The sequence below is a fragment of the Podarcis melisellensis genome (genome assembly GCF_964234715.1).
Source record: "Podarcis melisellensis genome assembly, chromosome: 18".
In the NCBI taxonomy this organism is placed as follows: domain Eukaryota; kingdom Metazoa; phylum Chordata; class Lepidosauria; order Squamata; family Lacertidae; genus Podarcis; species Podarcis melisellensis.
In genome coordinates, this window is record NC_138536.1 from 10,039,213 (window position 1) to 10,060,817 (window position 21,605).

At 48.6% G+C, this 21,605-nt stretch overlaps 2 protein-coding genes across 3 annotated transcripts in view; one reads left to right on the top strand and one right to left on the bottom strand.

Annotated features, from left to right (window-relative positions):
- KCNN1 (potassium calcium-activated channel subfamily N member 1) overlaps positions 1-21,605 on the top strand; it is an 80,820-nt gene that overhangs the window by 29,659 nt on the left and 29,556 nt on the right. The window contains exons 1-4 of one of the 2 annotated variants that reach the window (XM_081895653.1): positions 4,305-4,420; positions 15,675-16,124; positions 17,480-17,575; positions 19,982-20,400. In XM_081895653.1, the coding sequence (XP_081751779.1) occupies positions 15,756-16,124; positions 17,480-17,575; positions 19,982-20,400 (884 nt within the window). In that variant the 5' untranslated portion in view covers positions 4,305-4,420; positions 15,675-15,755. Of the gene's footprint in view, positions 1-4,304; positions 4,421-15,674; positions 16,125-17,479; positions 17,576-19,981; positions 20,401-21,605 lie in introns of those variants that run through there. The other variant, XM_081895652.1, reaches the window with a different exon arrangement.
- BABAM1 (BRISC and BRCA1 A complex member 1) overlaps positions 6,525-21,605 on the bottom strand; it is a 192,886-nt gene continuing 177,805 nt past the window's right edge. The window contains exon 9 of the mRNA XM_081895815.1: positions 6,525-6,542. The gene's annotated coding sequence lies outside the window, so the exon portion shown is untranslated. The remainder of the gene's footprint in view (positions 6,543-21,605) is intronic.

The following is a 21,605-nucleotide window of genomic DNA, read 5'->3' on the forward strand; positions in this document are numbered from 1 at the left end:
GAAGGAGCACAACATGTCCCCTAGCGGTGGTACTGCACCTCCCCTAGCACCCCATACAACCCCATATATATGTGTGTAAATATAGATTCCTATATTTTCCACAGACAAAAGCAGAGACATCACCTTGCCAACAAAAGTCCATATAGTTAAAGCTATGGTTTTCCCAGTAGTGATGTATGGAAGTGAGAGTTGGACCATAAAGAAGGCTGATCGCCGAAGAATGGATGCTTTTGAATTCTGGTGCTGGAGGAGACTCTTGAAAGTCCCATGGACTGCAAGAAGATCCAACCTCTCCATTCTGAAGGAAATCAGCCCTGAGTGCTCCCTGGAAGGACAGATCCTGAAGCTGAGGCTCCAATACTTTGGCCACCTCATGAGAAGAGAAGACTCCCTGGAAAAGTCCCTGATGTTGGGAAAGATGGAGGGCGCAAGGAGAAGGGGACAACAGAGGACGAGATGGTTGGACAGTGTTCTCGAAGCTACCAGCATGAGTTTGCCCAAACTACGGGAGGCAGTGGAAGACAGGAGTGCCTGGAGTGCTCTGGTCCAGGGGGTCATGAAGAGGCGGACACGACTAAATGACTAAACAACAACAACATATTGTCCACTAGCGAACCAGGCAGAGGACCTTCTCAGTGGTGGCACCCACCCTGTGGAACACCTTCCCACCAGATGTCAAAGAGAAGAACAAATACCAGACTTTTAGAAGACATCTGAAGGCAGCCCTGTTTAGGGAAGCTTTTAATGTTTGATGTATTACTGTATTTTAATATTTTGTTGGAAGCCACCCAGAGTGGCTGGGGAAGCCCAGCCAGATGGGTGGGGTATAAATTATTATTATTATTATTATTATTATTATTATTATTATTATTATTATTATTATTAGAAATACTTAACTAACTGACCAATTGCATCACAGATAACTTGGTTCTGCCCCCAACATAATGCCTGCCCCCCCCCACTGTAAAATTAATCCTGGCTACACCTATGAATGTAATATATTCGAGGTAAACATTTCTCAACAAATCTGCAGGTTGAAGAGCCCACAGAGAGTTTGCTTCCTGAAAACTCAAAACAAGCCTAGGATTAACAGTCCTGGATCCCATTAGTTTAATTGACTGATCCCTTCCTCAGTGGCAGCGTTTCCTGTGTTTGTTTCTGGTGCTGCTGGAAGGTTTCCCACCGGGGAGGAATCTGGCTGGTCACTGTGAGGATGCTGGACTAGATGGGCCACGGGCCTGATCCTGCAGCCAAGCTCTTCTGATGTTTAATGGAAAGCATCGGATACAGAATGCTGCGTTGGTTTTCCATCCGCCACCACCCAACTCCAGAAAAATCTATCCAGAGAAGCAGGAATATATTCCCTTCTTCTGACACAACACTCTCTTTGCTTTGCTTTCACACATTAATGTCCCCCCCCCCAAAAAAAAAATATGTTGGCTTTGGTGTGCGGTAGCAAAATGCCTCACCAAGAGTTCTTTTTTCATTCCTACGTTCTTTGGAAAGCTGGACTATAACCCACCTGCTTGACACCTGCCAGGGAGTCTACATGCTTCTCCTTGCAACATAGAAAGATAGCATGTCAGGGAGGTGATGAATAGGCAAGACCTCCCCCCCCCCCCCCGGCATGCTAGGTCTGTCTGCAAGAGGGTAGAGAATTTGAGCACTCCTGTATTTAAATACATGTTCCTCACCCAGAAAAAGCCAACTGGACACTTTTTCCCTTGACATGCTACATTTCTAAATGCAGGGAGAGACAGACAGACAGACAGATAGATAGATTGTGTGTGTGTGTGTGTGTGTGTGTGTGTGTGTGTGTGTGTGGTCTGGAGGTGTACTCAGTCACATCCAGGAAACTACGGCAAGTCCCCAGCCACAGGTTCCATGAAGAAAGAACTAAGCTTGTGTGTTTGTGAACCCAGACGTTTTCATTTTCCACACACGGAGCAAGTGTAACCTGCTTTTGAAATAAAGTACATTCAGTCCTCCTCCTCCTTCTTTTATGATTATTTCATGAGGCCCAAGACAACCTTCATCTTTGTAGTGTGGAGTCAGCCTCAGCCGGAACCACCAATTCCCCCTTCGTTGAGTTTGAACACAATATTGCTTTGAGATTGCCTCAAATCGAGCACCTCAAATACTGCGTCCAGTTCTGGGCACCACAATTTAAGAAGGATGTTGACAAGCTGGAAGGTTTGCAGAGGAGGGCGACCAAGATGGTGAAGGGTCTGGTCACCAAGCCTGATGAGGAACGGTTGAAGGAGCTGAGTATGTTTAGCCTGGGAAAGAAGAGACTGAGAGGACATAACCACCTTCAAATATCTCAAGGCCTGCCACGTGGAAGATGGAGCAAGCTTATTTTCTCCTGCTCTGGACGGTAGGACTGGAACTCATTGCTTCAAATTGCAAGAATGGAGACTCTGACTAAACACCAGGCAGGACTTTCTGACAGTGAGAGCTTTCCAACAGTGGAACGGACTCTCTCGAAAGATCATAGAATCATAGAATCATAGAGTTGGAAGAGACCCCAAGGGCCATCGAGTCCAACCCCCTGCCAAGCAGGAAACACCATCAGAGCACTCCTGACATATGGTTGTCAAGCCTCTGCTTCAAGACCTCCGAAGAAGGAGACTCCACCACACTCCTTGCCAGCAAATTCCACTGTCAAACAGCTCTTACTGTCAGGAAGTTCTTCCTAATGTTGAGGTGGAATCTTCTTTCTTGTAGTTTGGATCCATTGCTCCGTGTCCGCTTCTCTGGAGCAGCAGAAAACAACCTTTCTCCCTCCTCTATGTGACATCCTTTTATATATTTGAACATGGCTATCATATCCCCCCTTGACCTCCTCTTCTCCAGGCTAAACATGCCCAGCTCCCTTAGCCGTTCCTCATAAGGCATCGTTTCCAGGCCTTTGACCATTTTGGTTGCCCTCCTCTGGACACGTTCCAGTTTGTCAGTGTCCTTCTTGAACTGTGGTGCCCAGAACTGGACACAGTACTCCAGGTGAGGTCTGACCAGAGCAGAATACAGTGGCACTATTACTTCCCTTGATCTAGATGCTATACTCCTATTGATGCAGCCCAGAATTGCATTGGCTTTTTTAGCTGCCGCGTCACACTGTTGGCTCATGTCAAGTTTGTGGTCAACCAAGACTCCTAGATCCTTTTCACATGTACTGCTCTCAAGCCAGGTGTCACCCATCTTGTATTTGTGCCTCTCATTTTTTTGCCATATATAGCGGACTCTCCTTCCTTGGAGGTTTTTGAGAAGAGATTGGCTGGCCTTATCTGTCCTGGATGCTTGAGCTGAGATTCCTGCATTGCAGAGGGTTGGTCTGGATGACCCTCGAGGTCCCTGCCAAGTCTAGGATTCCTATTATTGAACCTGGAACCTTTCTGCTACGCCACTGCCTGTACCAGCGAGTCTGGCAACCTGCCTTTAAAAACAGAGCCGAAACCCCAGTCCTGACGACCCTGGAGGATAAGGCGCTCTGCCCCCTTGGGGCCTAAAACCTCCCCATTGGCAGTGCAGAAAGGGACGAGGGCAGACTGAGCGAAAGGGGTGGGGGAGACAGCCGCCGTCCTGCGCCAAGAGTAATTACCCCGGATTACCTAGAAAGAGAGAGACGGAAAGGGGAGGGAGGGCGCAGAGTCGAGGGGGCGGCGCAGCGGAGGGGAGGCGGGTGGTCTGCGCGGCGAAGGCTGGGGAGGGGCTGGGGGAGGGAGCCCACCAATGGGAGGAGAGGGTCCCTTTCCCGGATTCCGCCGGAGAGCCGGGCGAGGGGAGCCGCGGGTGGCGCGCCAGGCGGGCGAGAGGGGCTTGACTCGGCGCCCGGGAGATGCCTTGGCAGGCGCCGGGAGCTGTCCTTCAGCACCACCCGCCGCCACCGCCGCCGCCGCAGCAGCGCGCTAGCGGCAGAGGCGGCGGCCGCTCTGCGGTCCGGGCTGCTGCTCCCTCGTTTCAGCACCCGGACAGCTCCCTGGGCGCCGTCCGGCCCGGCGCGGCCCCCGACCCGCGTCTCCTGGCCCCCGGGCGGCCCTCGCCCAGCCAGCTGGTCTTCCTCTCGCTCTACCCCTTGCTCCAGAGGGCCCGGGACCCCGGCCGCCTGCCCTCCGGCTGGCACTCCCCCTGCCCCCACCAGGAGGGCGGCGCTTGGCCCGGATCGGGGCCCGGACACTGGGCAGCCCCCCGGCTCCTGCCGCCGCCGCCGCCGCCTCCCCCCCGCCAGCCGTGCTCGTCCGCAGCGCCGGGAAACGCAGGGCAGCGCCGGAGCGCGCCCGGGTGCCGCTGGTGCCCGCCGACGGGCGAGGAGCGGGCTCTGCCTGGGCGCTCGCCTCTGCAGGGAAAGTTGGCTCCCGGAGGCAGCCTTGGCCACAGCCGCTCCGGGAAGCAGCCGCCAGGAACCTTCGGCTCGCAGAAGGTAAAATCAGCCCTCCCCCGAAACATAAACCCCTCCTTTGGTGTTGGTGGTATCGAAGAAGGTGGCAGATTTTGGGTGGGGGGTGGGATCTACGTTCTTAGCCACGCACCCAGGGGTCACGGCTGCAGGCTGTGAGGAGGGATGGGCAGCTCCCCCCAATAAGTAAGTCCCTGAGCACCCCTGCCCGCCCCCATAAGACCGTAGCCAAGCTCCAAGACTCATTTGCTCCTAGACATTAAAATGCACTCATTCTCTCTCTCTTCGAATGCATGTTTATGGTGTTCAATTGTCCCCTTGCAGCCTCTGTGTTCTCTGTAACCTGGTGCCGAACTTCAAGACCCAATCCCATTTGCTCCTAAGCAATTAATATGCATGATCTTTCTCTGTCTCTCCGTCTCGCTCTGTCTCTGTCTCTCTCTCCATGCGTATTTATTCTGTTTAATCGCTCTGCCACATCTGACGCTCACCTTCGATATATGCACAGGTACAGACCCTGTTTAATTCTCCCTTTGCAGCTGGTGTGCCCAGTTCAGTCACAATCCCAACTTCAAGACCCGACCTCCCTGGCCCCTAAGCAATAATTTGCAATTGTCCATATATATATATATATATATATATTGTCCATATATTAATGAACCGTTCCTTTGCAGCTGGCGCGTTCGGTTTCATTGCTTCCTCTGATGCGTTTTTCCCCCTCTTTTTAAATTGCCTTTATCCATTTTCTGTGCACCTACATAAATCTGTGGGGTGGGGATGGGGGACGGACTCCCTCTGTCCTCGTGCGGCGTTGTAGCATCCTAGGAAAATGGATCGATAGCCATGAGAGAAATAAATAAATCAAGGCATTATCCAACCCCCAAACATCACACACAAAAAATTATCCCTCCATCTGTGGGAGGTCAGCCGATTTGTGTTTTTAAAGGGAGGGGGATACTATTTGTCTTTTTTAAAACATACACACAACACAACACGCAACACCATCTCGGTGTCTCTGGCACCTGTGTGGAGACTTTGCTGCAGAATTTGAGGAGGGGGTTGAGAAAAGGAGGATCTCACCTCAGCGATTCCTTTCGCTGCAATCTCATTGATGTCCAAATTCTGCGTGTGCGGAGAGAGAGGGGGGCGGCGGCATTTTTGGGGCTTATACCACCATCCACCTCCTTCCCATTTATTTAGTAACTGCAGAGTCCTTACCAATCTGGGAACCCTTTAAGCGTTTGTAGTAGGGTGCCGTTGCTTTTTAGTATTATTTTAAAAAGTCTGCACAGCAAGGCTTCGTTCCTTGGAAAGGAATATTGCGGCAGGGGTCCTGTGATTTAAGAAGCTCAGAAGGAACCAGGCCAATGACCCACCGATCTGAGAAACCCGCAATTTGTGGGGTGGGGAAAACGACCCCCAGGCACTCTGTGCGCGCGCACGTGATCCATCCCATTCAGACCCGAACTTTGCCTACCAGGGATCCGTAGATGATTTCATTGATACGGAAGAAGGGGGTGAGGCCGAGGAGAGCATTTCAGAGCAGAGAGTTCTCTTGGAAAGGTTCCTTCTCCCCTCCTCTTCTCCCTGGGAGATGGGGAGCAGGAGAGTCTTCTGTTGCAGCCCCCCAGTATCTATGTGAGGAGAGGAGACAGGCGGCTCTCTGTCTCTGGTAGGAACCAACTCCTAGGGGCCAAGGTCAACGCCCCCTCCAGTAAAATATATGAAGGGTCACGGCCCTACAAATGGATGGCCATTGCCATTCAAATGATGTGCGTGTTTCCAGGGGCGTAGCCAAGGGGGGAAGGGGGCAGCTGCCCCCCCTAAATCAAGCAAATAATTAAAAATACTTAACTGAGTTTCTGCCCCCCCTCAAAATAAGGCCTGCCCCCTAACATAAATCCTGGCTACATGAGCTGTGTCTTGTGATTAATTAGGCAAGGTGAGGCTTACCTGTACACACCCACCCACCCACCAATTTTTTATTCAAGTTGGTACCCTTGTAGGTTCTTCCAGAAACCACTTCTGGGTTCCATCGTCAAGATCACCGATTTGCCTTTAGAGGGCTCTCTCTCTCTCTCTCTCTCTCTCTCTCTCTCTCTCTCTCTCTCTCTCTCTCTCTGTGTGTGTGTGTGTGTCTGTCTGTCTGTCTGTCTGTGTGTGTGTGTGCATTTTCACTTTGACACGACAGCCCTGCCCTGTAGAGAAGCAGTCTTCTCCCGACACCACCCTCTCCCCAATTTATTTATTTATTTGAAAATGGTTTTCCCCTTAACGGAGAGCAAGGACTCGATATAAGCAGCTGACATAACACAGTTAAACTGTGGAACTCACTCCTGCAGGAGGCAAGGACAGCCACCAACCTGGATGGTTTTAAAAGGGGGTTGGACAAATTTGTGGAAGAGGAGAAGGCTTTTGATAGCTGCCAGCCACAATGGCTACGCTCTGTCTCCAAGGCCAGAGGCAGCAATGCTTCTGAACAGCAGTTTCTGGAAGCCACAGGAGGGAGAAAGAGCAGGTCTTGGGTTCAGGTCCTGCTTGTTGGGTTTCCCATGGGGGGGGGCAACTGGTTGGCCACTGTGAGAACAGGATGTTGGGCCACATGGGCTATTGGCCTGACCCAGCAAGTTTGTCTTACGTCTTTTAAATAATAATAATAATAATTTATTTATACCCCACCCATCTGGCTTGGCTTCCCCAGCCACTCTGGGCGGCTTCCCAAAAAAATAATTTAAATACTGTAATACATCAAACATTAAAAGCTTCCCTAAAGAGGGCTGCCTTCAGATGTCTTCTAAAAGTCTGGTAGTTGTTGTTCTCTTTGACATCTGGTGGGAGGGCGTTCCACAGGGCGGGTGCCACCACCGAGAAGGCCCTCTGCCTGGTTCTCTGTAACTTGGCTTCTCGCAGTGAGGGAACCGCCAGAAGACCCTTAGTGCTGGACATCAGTGTCTGGGCAGAACGATGGGTGTGGAGACGCTCTGTCAGATATACTGGACATTTAGGGCTTTCAAGGTCAGCACCAACACTTTGAATTGTGCTCGGAAATGTACTGGGAGCCAATGTAGGTGTTTCAAGACCGATGTCTTGAAAATTTAAATTTTGCCTAACATTTAGGACAGCTCTGTTGGCGGAGCATGAGACTATTAATCCCAGGGTCGTGAGTTCAAGTCCCACCTTGGGGGAAAAAATTCCTTCCAACTCCACGATTCTATGATCTTCTGTTTTAACAAAAACAACAACAACAACATCCATTGATAAATTGGAAGGTTTCAGAAACATCCCTGAGCCAGACAGATTTAGCTTGGCACCTACAAACTGAGAATTAAGGAAGGAATTAGTCAAGAAATTATGGAAGGAATTAAGTCCAGGAAGGATAAAAGTTCTGCAGTATTTCTGGGGAGCTCAAGGCCATAGGATAATAATAATAATAATAATAATAATAATAATAATAATAATAATAATAATAATAATAATTTATTTATACCCCGCCCTTCCCGGTTCAGAAAACCGGGCTCATGGTGAAAACCGGGCTCACTTATTGATGCAACAAAAAACAGCATAAACGACAGTATAAAACATGAATAACAATAAATTCAGAATTAAAAAATCAATTTGGGGGGAAATCCATCCAATAAACATTAGATGATCACCAGGGCTAGCTGCCTAAATTAGTCCTATTTGGGCCAGCGAGGAAACTAGGGGAGAATTAGCTGTGGGATCCCAGAGCGAGTAATCTTCATAAAAAGGGGAGTGGGAGGGAAGGAAGGGGAATAAAAGATCAGGCTAAGTTCAAATTGAAAGCCAGGTGGAATAGCTCTGTCTTACAGGCCCTGTGGAAGGAAGTTAAATCCTGCAGGGCCCTGGTCTTGTGGGACAGTGTATTCCACCAGGTCGGAGCCATCACTGAGAAGGCCCTGGCCCTGGTGGAGGATAATCTGACTTCCTTAGGGCCTGGGACCTCTAAACTATGATTATTCATGGACCTTAAGGTCCTCTGCGGTGCAGACCAGGAGAGGTGGTCCCATAAATACGATGGCCCTAAGCCACAAAGGGCTTTGAAGGTCAAAACCAGTACCTTAAACCTGACCCGATACTCCACCGGGAGCCAGTGCAGCTGGAAAAGCACTGGGTGAATATGCTCCCATGGCAGAGACCCCGCGAGGAGCCTCGCTGCAGCATTCTGCACCCGCTGGAGTTTCTGGGACAGCTTCAAGGGCAGCCCCTCGTAGAGCGAATTACAGTAGTCAAGCCTGGAGGTGAACGTCGCATAGATCACTGTGGCCAGATCAGGGTGGGAAAGGTAAGGGACCAACTGTAGAGTTGGGAAGAGACTACAAGGGCCATCTAGCTCAACCCTTTGCACTGCAGGAGTCTTTCGCCCAACATGGGGCCCTAAGGTAAAGGGGCCCCACACCGCTTAATGTGGGGGGCCTCATAGACCCATTCAGAGTCGTGTCGGTTTGAGTCAAATGTATTGATTTTTTTTGCTGTATATATTTCAACATCCCCAAAGATTGGTGTCAGTCGCCTAGATGTTGTAAAGCTCTGGTGATCTGCTATGGAAAAACACCCGTGAAGAAGATGGTTTCAGTGGTTGCCCAGATTTCATTGCCGGTTGAGAAGGGGCCCCGATGACAGTTTGAGCTTCAGGGTCCCCAAAATATAGGTCTGCCCCACCCCCCAAACATTGAGGACTAGCGTCTTTCTTTGAGGAAAGACTCAGCATCAAAGCATTTGCCTTGCATGCAGAATAAGCCACATTCAATGTCTGCCAGTCAGTGTAGACAATGCTGAAGTAGATGGAACAGTGGCCTGTCTCGCCTTGAAACAACTTCCAAACCAGCCCGTGAAAGATGTCTCAAGGGGGGGTGGCACAGCTGCCCTGGAGCCCTATCCAAATACTGTACCCGGCACAATCATTTATACGCACAGGGATGAGGACCAATCACCTGGGTTTTCCTTGAAAGCTCATTGGCTTTATAACTCAACAATTCCACTCTACCCCATTTAAAATAAATTGTTTAAAGTGGTGGGGGGTTTCCTGACAGATCACATATAATAATAATAATAATAATAATAATAATAATAATAATAATAATAATAAATTTTATTTATATCCTTCCCCAGCCGAAGCCAGGCTCAGGGCAGCTAACAACAATGAACTAATACAACATTCTAAAATCATTTCATTATAAAATTAATTCAAATCAAATTGATGGCAACCATTGGGCTAGAGTTCTGTGAAGATTGCCAGAGGAGGTGGTCAGGCTGCGCCCTGACCAAAGGCCTGGTGGAACAGCTCTGTCTTGCAGGCCCTGCGGAAAGGTGTCAAGTCCCGCAGAGCCCTAGTCTCTTGTGACAGAGCGTTCCACCAGATCGGGGCCACAGCCAAAAAAGCCCTGGCTCTGGTTGAGGCCAGCCTAACCTCCCTGTGGCCCGGGACCTCCAAGATGTTTTTGTTTGAAGACCGTAAGTTCCTCTGTGGGACATACCAGGAGAGGCGGTCCCGTAGGTACGAGGGTCCTATAGGGCTTTGAAGGTTAAAACCAGCACCTTGAACCTGACCCTGTACTCCACCGGGAGCCAGTGCAGTGGTATAGCATTGGGTGAATGTGATCTCGCAGCGAGGACCCCGTAAGGAGTCTCGCCGTGGCATTCTGCACCCGCTGGAGTTTCTGGGTCAGTCTCAAGGGCAGCCCCACGTAGAGCGAGGACATAGGACATAGGAAGAGACTGTTGGATCAGGCCAGTGGCCCATCTGTTCATACAGTGACCAACCAGATGCTCAAACAGGAACCTTGCAAGTGTAGTAGGCAATGTCCCTGCCATTCTCTTGCTCTATGAGGATCCTGCTCCATCTGGAACGCCGGTAGTGACTCTCCCTGCCTGCTCCCTGTCTCACCAGAGTGGTCCATGCTCTGGTTATCTCCCGCTTGGACTACTGCCATGCTCTCTACGTGGGGCTACCTTTGAAGGTGACTCAGAAACTGCAGCTAATCCAGAATGCGGCAGCTAGACTGGGGACTGGGAGCAGCCACCGGGACCATATAACACAGGCCCTGAAAGACCTACTTTGGCTCCCAGGAGGTTTCTGAGCACAATTCAAAGTGTTGGTGCTGACCTTTAAAGTCCTATAAACAGCCTCTGCCCTGTACAGTGGTACCTCGGGTTACATACACTTCAGGTTACATATGCTTCAGGTTACAGACTCCGCTAACCCAGAAATAGTACCTCGGGTTAAGAACTTTGCTTTAGGATGAGACCAGAAATTGTGCTCCGGTGACGCGGCGGCAGCAGGAGGCCCCATTAGCTAAAGTGGTACCTCAGGTTAAGAACAGTTTCAGGTTTAAGAGCAGACGTCCGGAACGAATTAAGTACTTAACCCGAGGTACCACTGTATACCCGCACGAGTGTCTCCACCCGCATCTTCCAGCCTGGACACTGAGTTCCAGCTCTGAGGGTCTTCTAGTGGTTCCTTCACTCTGAGGAGTGAGGTTACAAGGAACCAGGCAGAGGGCCTTCTCGGTGGTGGCACCCTCCCTGTGGAACGGCCTCCCATCAGATGTCAATGAGATAAGTAACTATATGACCTTTAGAAGACATACAAAGGCAGCCCTGTATAGGGAATCTTTTAAAGGTTTTATTATGTTTTTATATATGTTGAAAGCCACCATGAGTTCTAGTGTTACATGAGAGAGAGAGAGCACCTCTCTATCTGCTTTCCCCATGTGATGTATGATTTTGTAACCCTCTATCATGTACCATCTAAACTCCACCATCCCCTCAATCATTTGGGTTGCCCTTTCCTGAACTCTTTCTGATGCTACCATCTCCTTTTGGAGGCGAGGCGACCAGAATGCTACACAGCAGCAACACTTTGCAAAGCAGACAGGGGAGAAACATCTACAGCACCCTGATCTGCTTGGAGGAGAAGGGCATATTAAAAAAAGGAATAAGTAATAATGTTGTTCTTCCGTTCTGATCCTTCCACCTCTAGTCGTAACTCCGGAATGAGCTGGTCGTTTTTCGCAAGGCCCCAGTCTCTTCTCCTGAGGCTACTAATTCCCGGTGTCATAGAACTGTAGAGTTGGAAGGGTACGAATTGTATTCCCTGCAATGCAGGAATCTCAACTCAAGCTATAATGCCATCCAACCTCTGCTTAAAAACCTCCAAGGAAGGGGAGTCCACGACTTAACTTCCCAAGGGAGTCCTGTTCCACTGTTGAACAGCTCTTACTGTCAGAATGTTTAGTTGGAATCTGCATTCTTGCAACTTGAAGCCAATGGTTCGAATCCTACCCTCCAGAGCAGGAGGAAAACAAGCCGGCTCCACCTCTCAGATCACACACGTATTCCTTCCCTCTCTTCCATTCCTTGGGAGCCACTGAGTCACCTTGCCTTGCAATTAGCCTGCCAGTCCCGGGAACATCTCGGAGGGCGTCGGGACGGGAAAATATTGGTGCCAAAGCATTTGAGCCCTGCAGGGTGTAATTAGCCACACCGGGAACATTGCGCCGAGGCTGCAAGGAACCTCTTGGCAGGGGAACAAAGCCGGCATCTCAGGGGAGAGGAGGGCCGGTCACAAAAGCAGGACTCGGCAGGTACAATTGCAGCCTGGCAGAGCGGGTGCTATGCCCGATTGGCACATGAGACCCTCCCAGAGCCGCTAAACGCTCACGACTGGGGGAAGGGGTTGGGTAAAGGCGTCCGCGGATGGGTAAATTGGGTGCCTGTCCAAAGCGAGCACAAGAAGGTAGTACGCTGAGTCAGTCCATTGGTCCAGTGCCTTGACTGAACCAGCTACATCGCTCGCTCTGGATAGAGGAAAACACGCATGGAAGCCAGAATTTTTTTAGAGGACCGTCTTTGCTTCCTCTGTCATTACTCTAGAACTCGAGGGCATCCAATGAGGGTCAGCATTGGAAAATTTGGGGCCACGAAGACCTTCTTTGTGGAGCACAGAGCTGAGATGTGGAACTCCCTGCCACAGGAACCTGCAGAAGTGGCAAAATCAACAACAAAATTAAGAGAATCTAATGATGAGTGTCAGTCAGTCAGTTTTAATGCACATAGCCAAAGGCTGCCGCAATGAACACAATAATCATTCAACAATTAAAAGAAAATACACTGGATTAATACAAAAAACTTAAAACATTTATATTACCAAGCCATTACCTACTCTAAACAGAGCTATAAAAATACCTTAATATACAAGTTAAGACATTAAACAATAAAATTTACAAGGTAACATTATCACATGGCCACGGATATATTAAAAAAATAATGTTAATTGATACAGTGTGCAATTATATTCAGAGTCTGGTGATAAAGATAGAATATAGCTTGATGTAGATAGGGTCAAATAAATTCATCTCCTTTACAGTCGGTGGCTACCTTGGCTATATAATTTGCTCTCATTTTCCTAGTGGCAGTTGCAAAGAGTGCTACACGCCAGGTCACATACTTATCTGTGTCTGCAAGGAGATATAAAATCATGTCAGAGGGGTTCTGGCCAGGAGACCTTATGATGAGTGTTTTATGGAAGAACGGGTGCCTGTTTTTGGGACTACTTAAAGAAATTTTGTAGTATGATGAACTCGCAAGCAGGATTTTAGCTACGAGCAGCCGAAGCGATTAGAGTATAATATTGTGGGTCTGATTTGATAGATAGAAGCAACAGAAGGAGAGCAACGACAACTCTGTGGAAAACAGGAAGGTGACAAAAATAAGAGAAGAGGCAAAACTGTGTTTTGACTGTCTGTGTTAAAAATGTTGAAACTTAATAAAATGGAATTGGGGGGAAAGGAGGCAGTGACAGCCGCCAATTTAGATGGCTTGGATTGGACAAATTCATGATGGAGCAATGGCTATGGTCTGCAATCAGGCAAAGGCTCCAATTGCTTGGGGAAAACTCTTCTATACAGGAGAAACTCGAAAAATTAGAATATTATGGAAAAGTTCCTTTATTTCACTAATTCAACTTCAAAGGTGAAACTAATATATGAGATAGACTCGTGGCATGCAAAGCAAGATATGTCAAGCCTTGATTTGTTCTACAGTGGTACCTCGGGTTAAGTACTTAATTCATTCTGGAGGTCCGTTCTTAACCTGAAACTGTTCTTAACCTGAAGCACCACTTTAGCTAATGGGGCCTCCTGCTGCTGCTGCTGCGCCGCCGGAGCACAATTTCTGTTCTCATCCTGAAGCGAAGTTCTTAACCTGAAGCACTATTTCTGGGTTAGCGGAGTCTGTAACCTGAAGCGTATGTAACCTGAAACGTATGTAACCCGAGTTACCACTGTACAAGTGAAACTCGAAAAATTAGAATATCGTGGAAAAGTTCCTTGATTTCCATAATTCGACTTGAAAGTTGAAACTAATATACGAGATAGACTCGTGACATGCAGAGCAAGATATGTCAAACCTTGATTTGTTATCATTGCCATGATCATGGCGTACAGCTGATGAAAACCCCAAACTAACAATCTCAGAAAATTAGAACATTCAAGGAAATCAGCAAAACAAGGATCGCAAATAGAGCAAGATTGGACCTCTGAGAAGTAGAAACACATCTTGCTTTGCATGTCATGAGTCAATCTCATATGTTAGTTTCACCTTTTAAGTTGAATTACTGAAATCGATGAACTTTCCCACAAGATTCTGTTTTTTTGAGTTTCACCTGTATATGATCAGGTCTCTGGAACGTGTCCAGAGGAGGGCAACCAAAATGGTCAAAGGCCTGGAAACGCTGCCTCATGAGGAACGGCTAAGGGAGCTGGGCATGTTTAGCCTGGAGAAGAGGAGGTTAAGGGGTGATATGATAGCCATGTGCAAATATATAAAAGGATGTCACATAGAGGAGGGAGAAATGTTGGTTTCTACTGCTCCAGAGAAGCAGACACAGAGCAATGGATCCAAACTACAAGAAAGAAGATTCCACCTCAACATTAGGAAGAACTTCCTGACAGTAAGAGCTGTTGGACAGTGGAATTTGCTGCCAAGGAGTGTGGTGGAGTCTCCTTCTTTGGAGGTCTTTAAGCAGAGGCTTGACAACCATAGGTCAGGAGTGCTCTGATGGTGTTTCCTGCTTGGCAGGGGGTTGGACTCGATGGCCCTTGTGGTCTCTTCCAACTCTATGATTCTATGATTCTATCATAAGGTTACTAGGAACCAGTAACTGGCTGGAGGCAGAAGAATGGCGGGGAGAACCAACTGAGGGAACCCCAAAGAAGGAAGGCTCAGAGCCCAGGGAGTGGTGGTGGGACAACAGTGAGTGGCCAGAGGGAAAAGCCTGGGGGAGCAGGTGTCAGAAGCTGGAGAGGTAACAGGGCTTAGTGAGCAGGGAGAGTCTGTGGCAGAGAGCAGTTCAGAATCAGAGGCAGAACCTGAAACAGGAGAGGAGGCAGGCCCAGAGGCAGCGATGGATCTGGCTGGGGAAGAGTCATGGATTTCTCCTGCTGCAACCAGCTCATGGCTGTCAACCGTCCCTTATTTGGTGGGAAAGTCCCTTATCCCAGCGCGGTGTCCCTTATTGTTGATGTCCCTTAAATTTCCCGGGTTTCAAAGGAAGCAGCTCCTCTCCCTCGCCTGCCGACCAGGGAGGAGGGAGGCTCCAACTGTGTTGCTTGGCTGTGTTGCTCACCCAAAAAGAACGACTGGGGGGTGGAGCTTGCATGCCTTGTGCCGATCCAATCGGCCGCGTTGCCTGGGGACTCGACTTTCCTCAGCGCTTCCCAGCGGAGAGGTGACGGTGGTTTTCCTTGCTGCATCCCCTTTGCCGTGTTGCTGCGCTGTGGGAACCACCGCTTGAGGCTTCGTTTGGCTGCTGGCTGGGCTTTCTGCCTTTGGCTCACAGGGGCTCAGCAGTTGAACATACCTGTGCTTGGAAAATCCCTTATTTTGGCTGTTGATCCCTTATTTTTGAGGCTGCTGGTCCCTTATTTTCAAATCTGTAAGTTGATAGCTATGAACCAGCTCCCCTCACCCATTGTCTCCCAGAACAAGGAGAGGCATGAAAAGAGCAGAGGAGAGGTTGACTGCATGCAGGCCCAGTCCCCGATTGCTTTGGGAAAAGCCCTGGAGAAGAGGGGGTTTAGGCAGCTGTGGGGAGACAGGGACTTCACTCTCAGCAACTGCTTCATGGGGCTAAGACCTACCAGAGATGGGCTGCTGTGCTCCTTAGGCCTGACACCCCTGTGCAGATCGTGTTTTTGCCAGTAAAGAATTGACTCCGACTTGCACGGTGCGATTCACTGCTGGCACCTCCTCTCCCCAGGTGAATGCTGATTCCCAAATTCTGAGCCATGCTGGGTCCAGGAGCACGGTCAGCGAGCCCAGCCCTTTCGCCGAGATAGCCATGAACAGCTGCAAATACAACGGCGGCGTCATCCGGCCCCTCAGCAGCCTGAGTTCCTCCCGCCACAACCTCCACGACCTAGACGCCGAGACCCAGCCGCTGCAGACCTTCCACGACTCCGGCCTGGAGGTGGTGGTCTCCAAGTCTGAGCGCAGCAAGGGGTCGGACCCCCGCCTGGACGACGACCCCGAGGCCGAGGAGAGGCCACGCAGCCATAAGAAGAACCAGAACATCGGCTACCGGCTGGGCCACCGGAGGGCGCTGTTCGAGAAGAGGAAGCGGCTCAGCGACTACGCCCTGATCTTTGGGATGTTTGGGATCGTGGTCATGGTGACGGAGACGGAGCTGTCGTGGGGGGTCTACACCAAGGTAAGGGGCTCCAGATTCCTATTATTGTTAGTTATTATTGTTACAGCTTACAACCCGGCCTTAACACTAACGTCCCAGGGCAGGCTGCAACAATAAAGCAATTCAAAATGACTTACAGAAACAAGGTCAATCCTTTTTTTTAAAAAAACAACTTTTTTTAATTCAAAATTAAAACAAAACATATTATCCAGAAACATACCATCCATATTTTTTCCCCATTTTCCTCCCTCCCCCCCACAAATCCCACCCCCACCCTCCGAATTCTCTCAGTTCCAGTCTTTGATTTCTCTAAAAATGCTGTTTGCTGCATGTTACAGTTTTATAGATCCTCAAACTATTTAGCTGATTATTATCAATAAAAAGTTTGTGAGTGTTTATTCAAAACCAGCCAAGGAGTCCAGTTCGCTTTGTTGCGTCTTCAAATACTTTGTAAAGGGTTCCCATTCATCTTTAAAGTCACAGTTATCCTTGTCCCGTAGCTTATATGTCAGTTTTGGCAGTTCTGCATAGTCCATCAATTTTTCCTGCCATAATTCTTTAGTCGGGGTTTCTTCAATCTTCCAACCTTGTGCTATTAGAACTCTCACAGCCATTGTTGCATACATGAAGATGTTTTTCAGCTTTTTTGGCAGATCTTTCCCTACAATCCCTAACAAAAATGCTTCAGGTTTTTTAACAAATGTTAAATGGAACATTTTCATCAATTCGTTGTATATCATTTCCCAATTTTTTAAAATTACATTACAATCCCACCACATATGATCCTAATGATATGCATACCAGTTGTCAAAGGATAAAAAGATGCATCTTGGGTTCTGGGCACCCCACTTTAATGTAGATATCGACAAGCTGGAATTCTATTCCAGGGTAGTCCAATTTTTCATACCGAGTGGTCTGCAGGTGAACTTCCAACACAGAATCCATGGTCCGTGCCACTGAATTAAAATTTCACATCGTGACTTAAAGCGTTTGCAGTATATTTAATATGATTTAATATACACAATTAAAAGATTTAATTAAAATTTCATGAGGGGGGTGTTCATCCAGTTTGCAGATGACACCAATCCGGGGAGGGGGTAGCTAATGCCACAGAAGGCAGAATCAGAATTCAAAATGGCTCATCTGGCCTAGGAGGGAAGCCCCAACATTAGCACAACTCTCTTCCCAGCAACTGGTATTATTCCAATGCAGGCGGTGGAACATAGCAGCTGTTGATAGCCCTCTCCCTTGTAGATTCCCACCCCCTCCCAAATCCTCTTCTAAAGCCATCAAGTTGGTGGCTATCCCCACATCCTGTCTCGGTGAGTTCCTCAGTTTAACAATGCACCATGTCTTGTCTCCCTTCGCCCTTCTAGGAGTCTTCATATTCATTCGCCCTCAAATGCCTCATCAGCCTGTCCACAATGATCCTTCTGGGGCTCATCATCATGTACCACGCGAGAGAGATCCAGGTGAGAATCCAACCGTCGAGCAGGTTTTGTACGAAAGCTGAAATATCTTGTTATTGTGGGGCTGCCCTTGAAGTTGACCCAGAAACTCCAGCGGGTGCAGAAGGCCACGACAAGGCTCCTTATGGGGTTCTTGCTGCGGGATCACATCCATCCAGTGTTTTACCAGCTGCACTGGATCCCGGTGGAGTACAGGGTCAGGTTTAAGGGGCTGGTTTTGACCTTTAAAGCCCTATGCGACCTAGGACCCACGTACCTACGGGACCACAAATGACAACGTTTTGGAGGTCCCAGGTCGCAAAGTGGTTCGATTGGTCTCAACTAGAGCCAGGGCCTTTTCAGTACTGGCCCCGACTTGGTGGAATGCTCTGTCACAAGAGACCTGGGCCCTGCGGGACTTGACATCTTTCTGCAGGGCCTGCAAGACAGAGCTGTTCCACCTGGCCTTTGGTTTGGACTCCGTCTGACCCTTATGTTTCCCTCCCCTTATGGTCTTGATTTATCAGCTACTTTTAAAATGAGGCTGCATTTTAAATTGCATTTTAACCTGTATTTCAAATGGTTTCTTTCTTTTTCTTTCCCCTATTATGCTTTTACTCTGATTTTATTGTTGTTAGCCGCCCTGGGCCTGGCTCTGGCCGGGGAGGGCAGGGTATAAATAAAATAGGGACACTGGGAGGGTCTGGAATGGGAGAAACCAAGAAGGTATAACAGAGATGGAATGTCTTGTCCATAGGTGGGAGCAATTCGGGAGGGTTTTGCTTTGGGTGCTGCTGCTGTTTCCGCGGAACGAGGAACAGATGGGGCAGGTCTGACTCTGGGGCTGCTGCAGCCTGGAGCCATTCCTCAGTTGAGCAGCCCCAGCTGGCGCCAGTGGCGTCGCCGAATGGCGAGGCGCCGGCTTGTGACACCTCACAGGCATCTAGCACCCGCCACTAAACAGCAGAGAGAGTTTTCCCATTAAAATGTTTTTATGGGCTGCGTCAGAGGACTGAGGAACTGACCCTCAGCCCTGCAGAGGTGAGGCAGAAGAGGAGGACATTTTCAAGGGCATGCAGGTGGGCCCTGGAACAAACAGATCCTGAGTCAAAGGCTGAGAGGGTCTTTGACCTTGCTTTGCCCTTCACTGATAGATGGAGAGAGCACAACTCTGCACTCGATGAAACTCAACGTTCTGAGGTGCCAGGCAGACCTTGAAAACCATACACAGTAAACAACATTATTCCATCTCGGTTTCTGTTTGCGTTCTTAAAATCCCTTGAGTTTCATGCTTCTTCGTGTCCAAAATTTGCCACGACCAGACCTGTTTAAGGGTTTTTTAAGTGAGCTGATCATCTACCCCTTCCCAGTCCCGCCCTGATTTACGGCTCCATCCTTTCCGCACCTGCTCAGGTGTACATCCCTCGGAATTCAATGGGTCTCACTCCCAGGTGAGTGGAGGACGGATTGCGCCCTTAAGAAATGAATCAATGGGATTGTGATGAATGCGAGCGTCTCAACCGCATAGAAGGAAGAGCATGGTGTTTTGCAGTTATTAATATTTGGGGGGGGGAGTAGCAGGAAAAGGTTGGGAGGTGCCCATCCCCCTCAATCCGAACCACAAAATTGTAAGTGTCACTCTTGGGGGGGGGATATCTATTTAACATCTATCAATCATCTGTTGTTGTTGGTGGTGGTGGTCTTGTTCTTGCTCCTCCTCCTCCTCCTCCTCCTCTTCTTCTTCTTCTTCTTCTTCTTCTTCTTCTTCTTCTTCTTCTTCATTCAGCCTATATTGGCATAATTTAGACAATTTAGATGCAGCTGACGCTGTGGTCCAAACCACTGAGCCTCTTGGCCTTGCTGATCAGAAAGTCGGCAGTTCGAATCCCCATGACGGGGTGAGCTCCCGTTGCTCTGTCCCAGCTCCTGCCAACCTAGCAGTTCAAAAGCACGCCAGTGCAAGTAGATAAATAGGTACCACTCTGGCGGGAAGGTAAACAGCATTTCCGTGCACTCTGGTTTCCATCACGGTGTCCCATTGCACCAGAAGCAGTTTAGTCATGTTGGCCTCATGACCCGGAAAGCTGTCTGTGGACAAACGCCGGCTCCCTCGGCCTGAAAGGGAGATGAGCACTGCAACCCCATAATCGCCTTTGACTGGACTTAACCGCCCAGGGGTCCTTTACCCTTTTCCTTTGTTAGACAATAGAATCATAAGAGGGGGAAGCAATCATCCACAAAATCAATGCCTATTAAACACATAAAATGTATAAAAGACTCATTAAGTAAGATCAGGAATTGGCTAGTTACCATGTGCATTCCTTTGGTTGCAAAGGGCCCTTGCCAAGTAAGTGCCCACCTTCCTTAACCATGACAGGTGTGCAGTTTCTGTACCCTGCAAACCTGAACGCCGTCCCTCCCTTTTCACAGCTGTTCATGGTGGACAACGGAGCGGACGACTGGCGCATCGCCATGACCTACGAGCGCATCTTCTTCATCACCTTGGAGCTCCTGGTCTGCGCCATCCACCCCATCCCGGGCCAGTACTTCTTCACGTGGACGACCCGCCTGGCGTTCACGTACGCCACCTCAGAAGCCAACACCGACGTGGACATCATCCTCTCAATCCCGATGTTCCTCCGCCTCTACTTGATCGGGCGGGTCATGCTCCTCCACAGCAAACTCTTCACCGACGCCTCTTCGCGGAGCATCGGGGCCCTCAACAAGATCAACTTCAACACCCGCTTCGTCATGAAGACCCTCATGACCATCTGCCCCGGGACGGTCCTCCTGGTCTTCAGCATCTCCTCCTGGATTATCGCCGCCTGGACGGTCCGTGTGTGTGAGAGGTAAGTCCCGGTTCTTCTACTCCCGCCGAGGAGGGCATAGCAGGGGAAAGGATGGCACTCGCCCAGGGGGTCTTTGGTGCCCCCTGCCGCAGCCGAGGGGAAAACCAGGTTCCTGCACCCGCTGAGCTCGTTGGGTTTGCTTGGTGCTGAGTTCGAGTCTCTCCGCTTTCTCCAGGATGGAGATATCCCATCATTTCCCCCACTTCCTTTTGCTTTTTGTTAACCCAAAAATCCCAAGCGCAAGCATAATAAAGAAGAAAAAAGGCCGTGTGGAATAACGAAGACTAAAAAATGCAAACCACAAAGCATCACAGCCTGGAAGTACAAAGATGCAGCATGGCTGCAAAGGGATAACAAGACATTAATTCACTCAAAGACCTACATTATCACAAGCAAAATATAATAATAATACCACTATCATTAGTAGTAGGAGTAGACGCAGTGTATGTATATATATATATATATATAATATTAAATGTCCACAAATTTCACATAAAGTTCCAGTGCAAATTATTTATTTCTTTTGTTTTATCAACATTGCATTCCATTTTCTGTAGGGGGTTTTCATTCTATCTCATTACTGCATCTTTTATATCCTAACCGTAATACAATAATGTCTAATTGTTTCTGTTGCTCATAGTTCAAATCCTGCTCACGAATTCATTGAATTATAATATTTCTTTGAATAGCCTGGAAAATGTGTCTATAATTCCATAAAGCAATCGTCATTAAGTTCTCTTATTTTAGCTGTTGGCTTTTCTGATTCAACACAGTCCATCACTTTTCTTATCCATTTTTCTTCGGTGGGAACTCCTTCATCTTTCCATTTCTGTGCATAAAGAATCCTAGCTGCTGTAGTTACATACATAAACAACTCAACCATCTTTTTTGGGGGGGTGGGAGGGAATTCTGTCCCTATAATCTCTAGAAAAAAAGCTTCAGGGTTGCTGTTTTGGTATAATCAAACATTTTTAATTATCTCATCATTTATCAATTTATTACCACCCTTCTCCCTAAGGTACCAGAGCAGGTTATAACAATTAACACACAACAGTAATATTAAAATGCAATATTAAAAACAGTTTAAAGCAATACAACTACAGGAAAGGCCCCCCAGACCCTCCACAAAGTTTGTCCCATAGATTAAAATTTGTGATGCTGTTCAAAAATAGCAGGCAATGCTGTCGGATGGAAGCCGAGGTGAT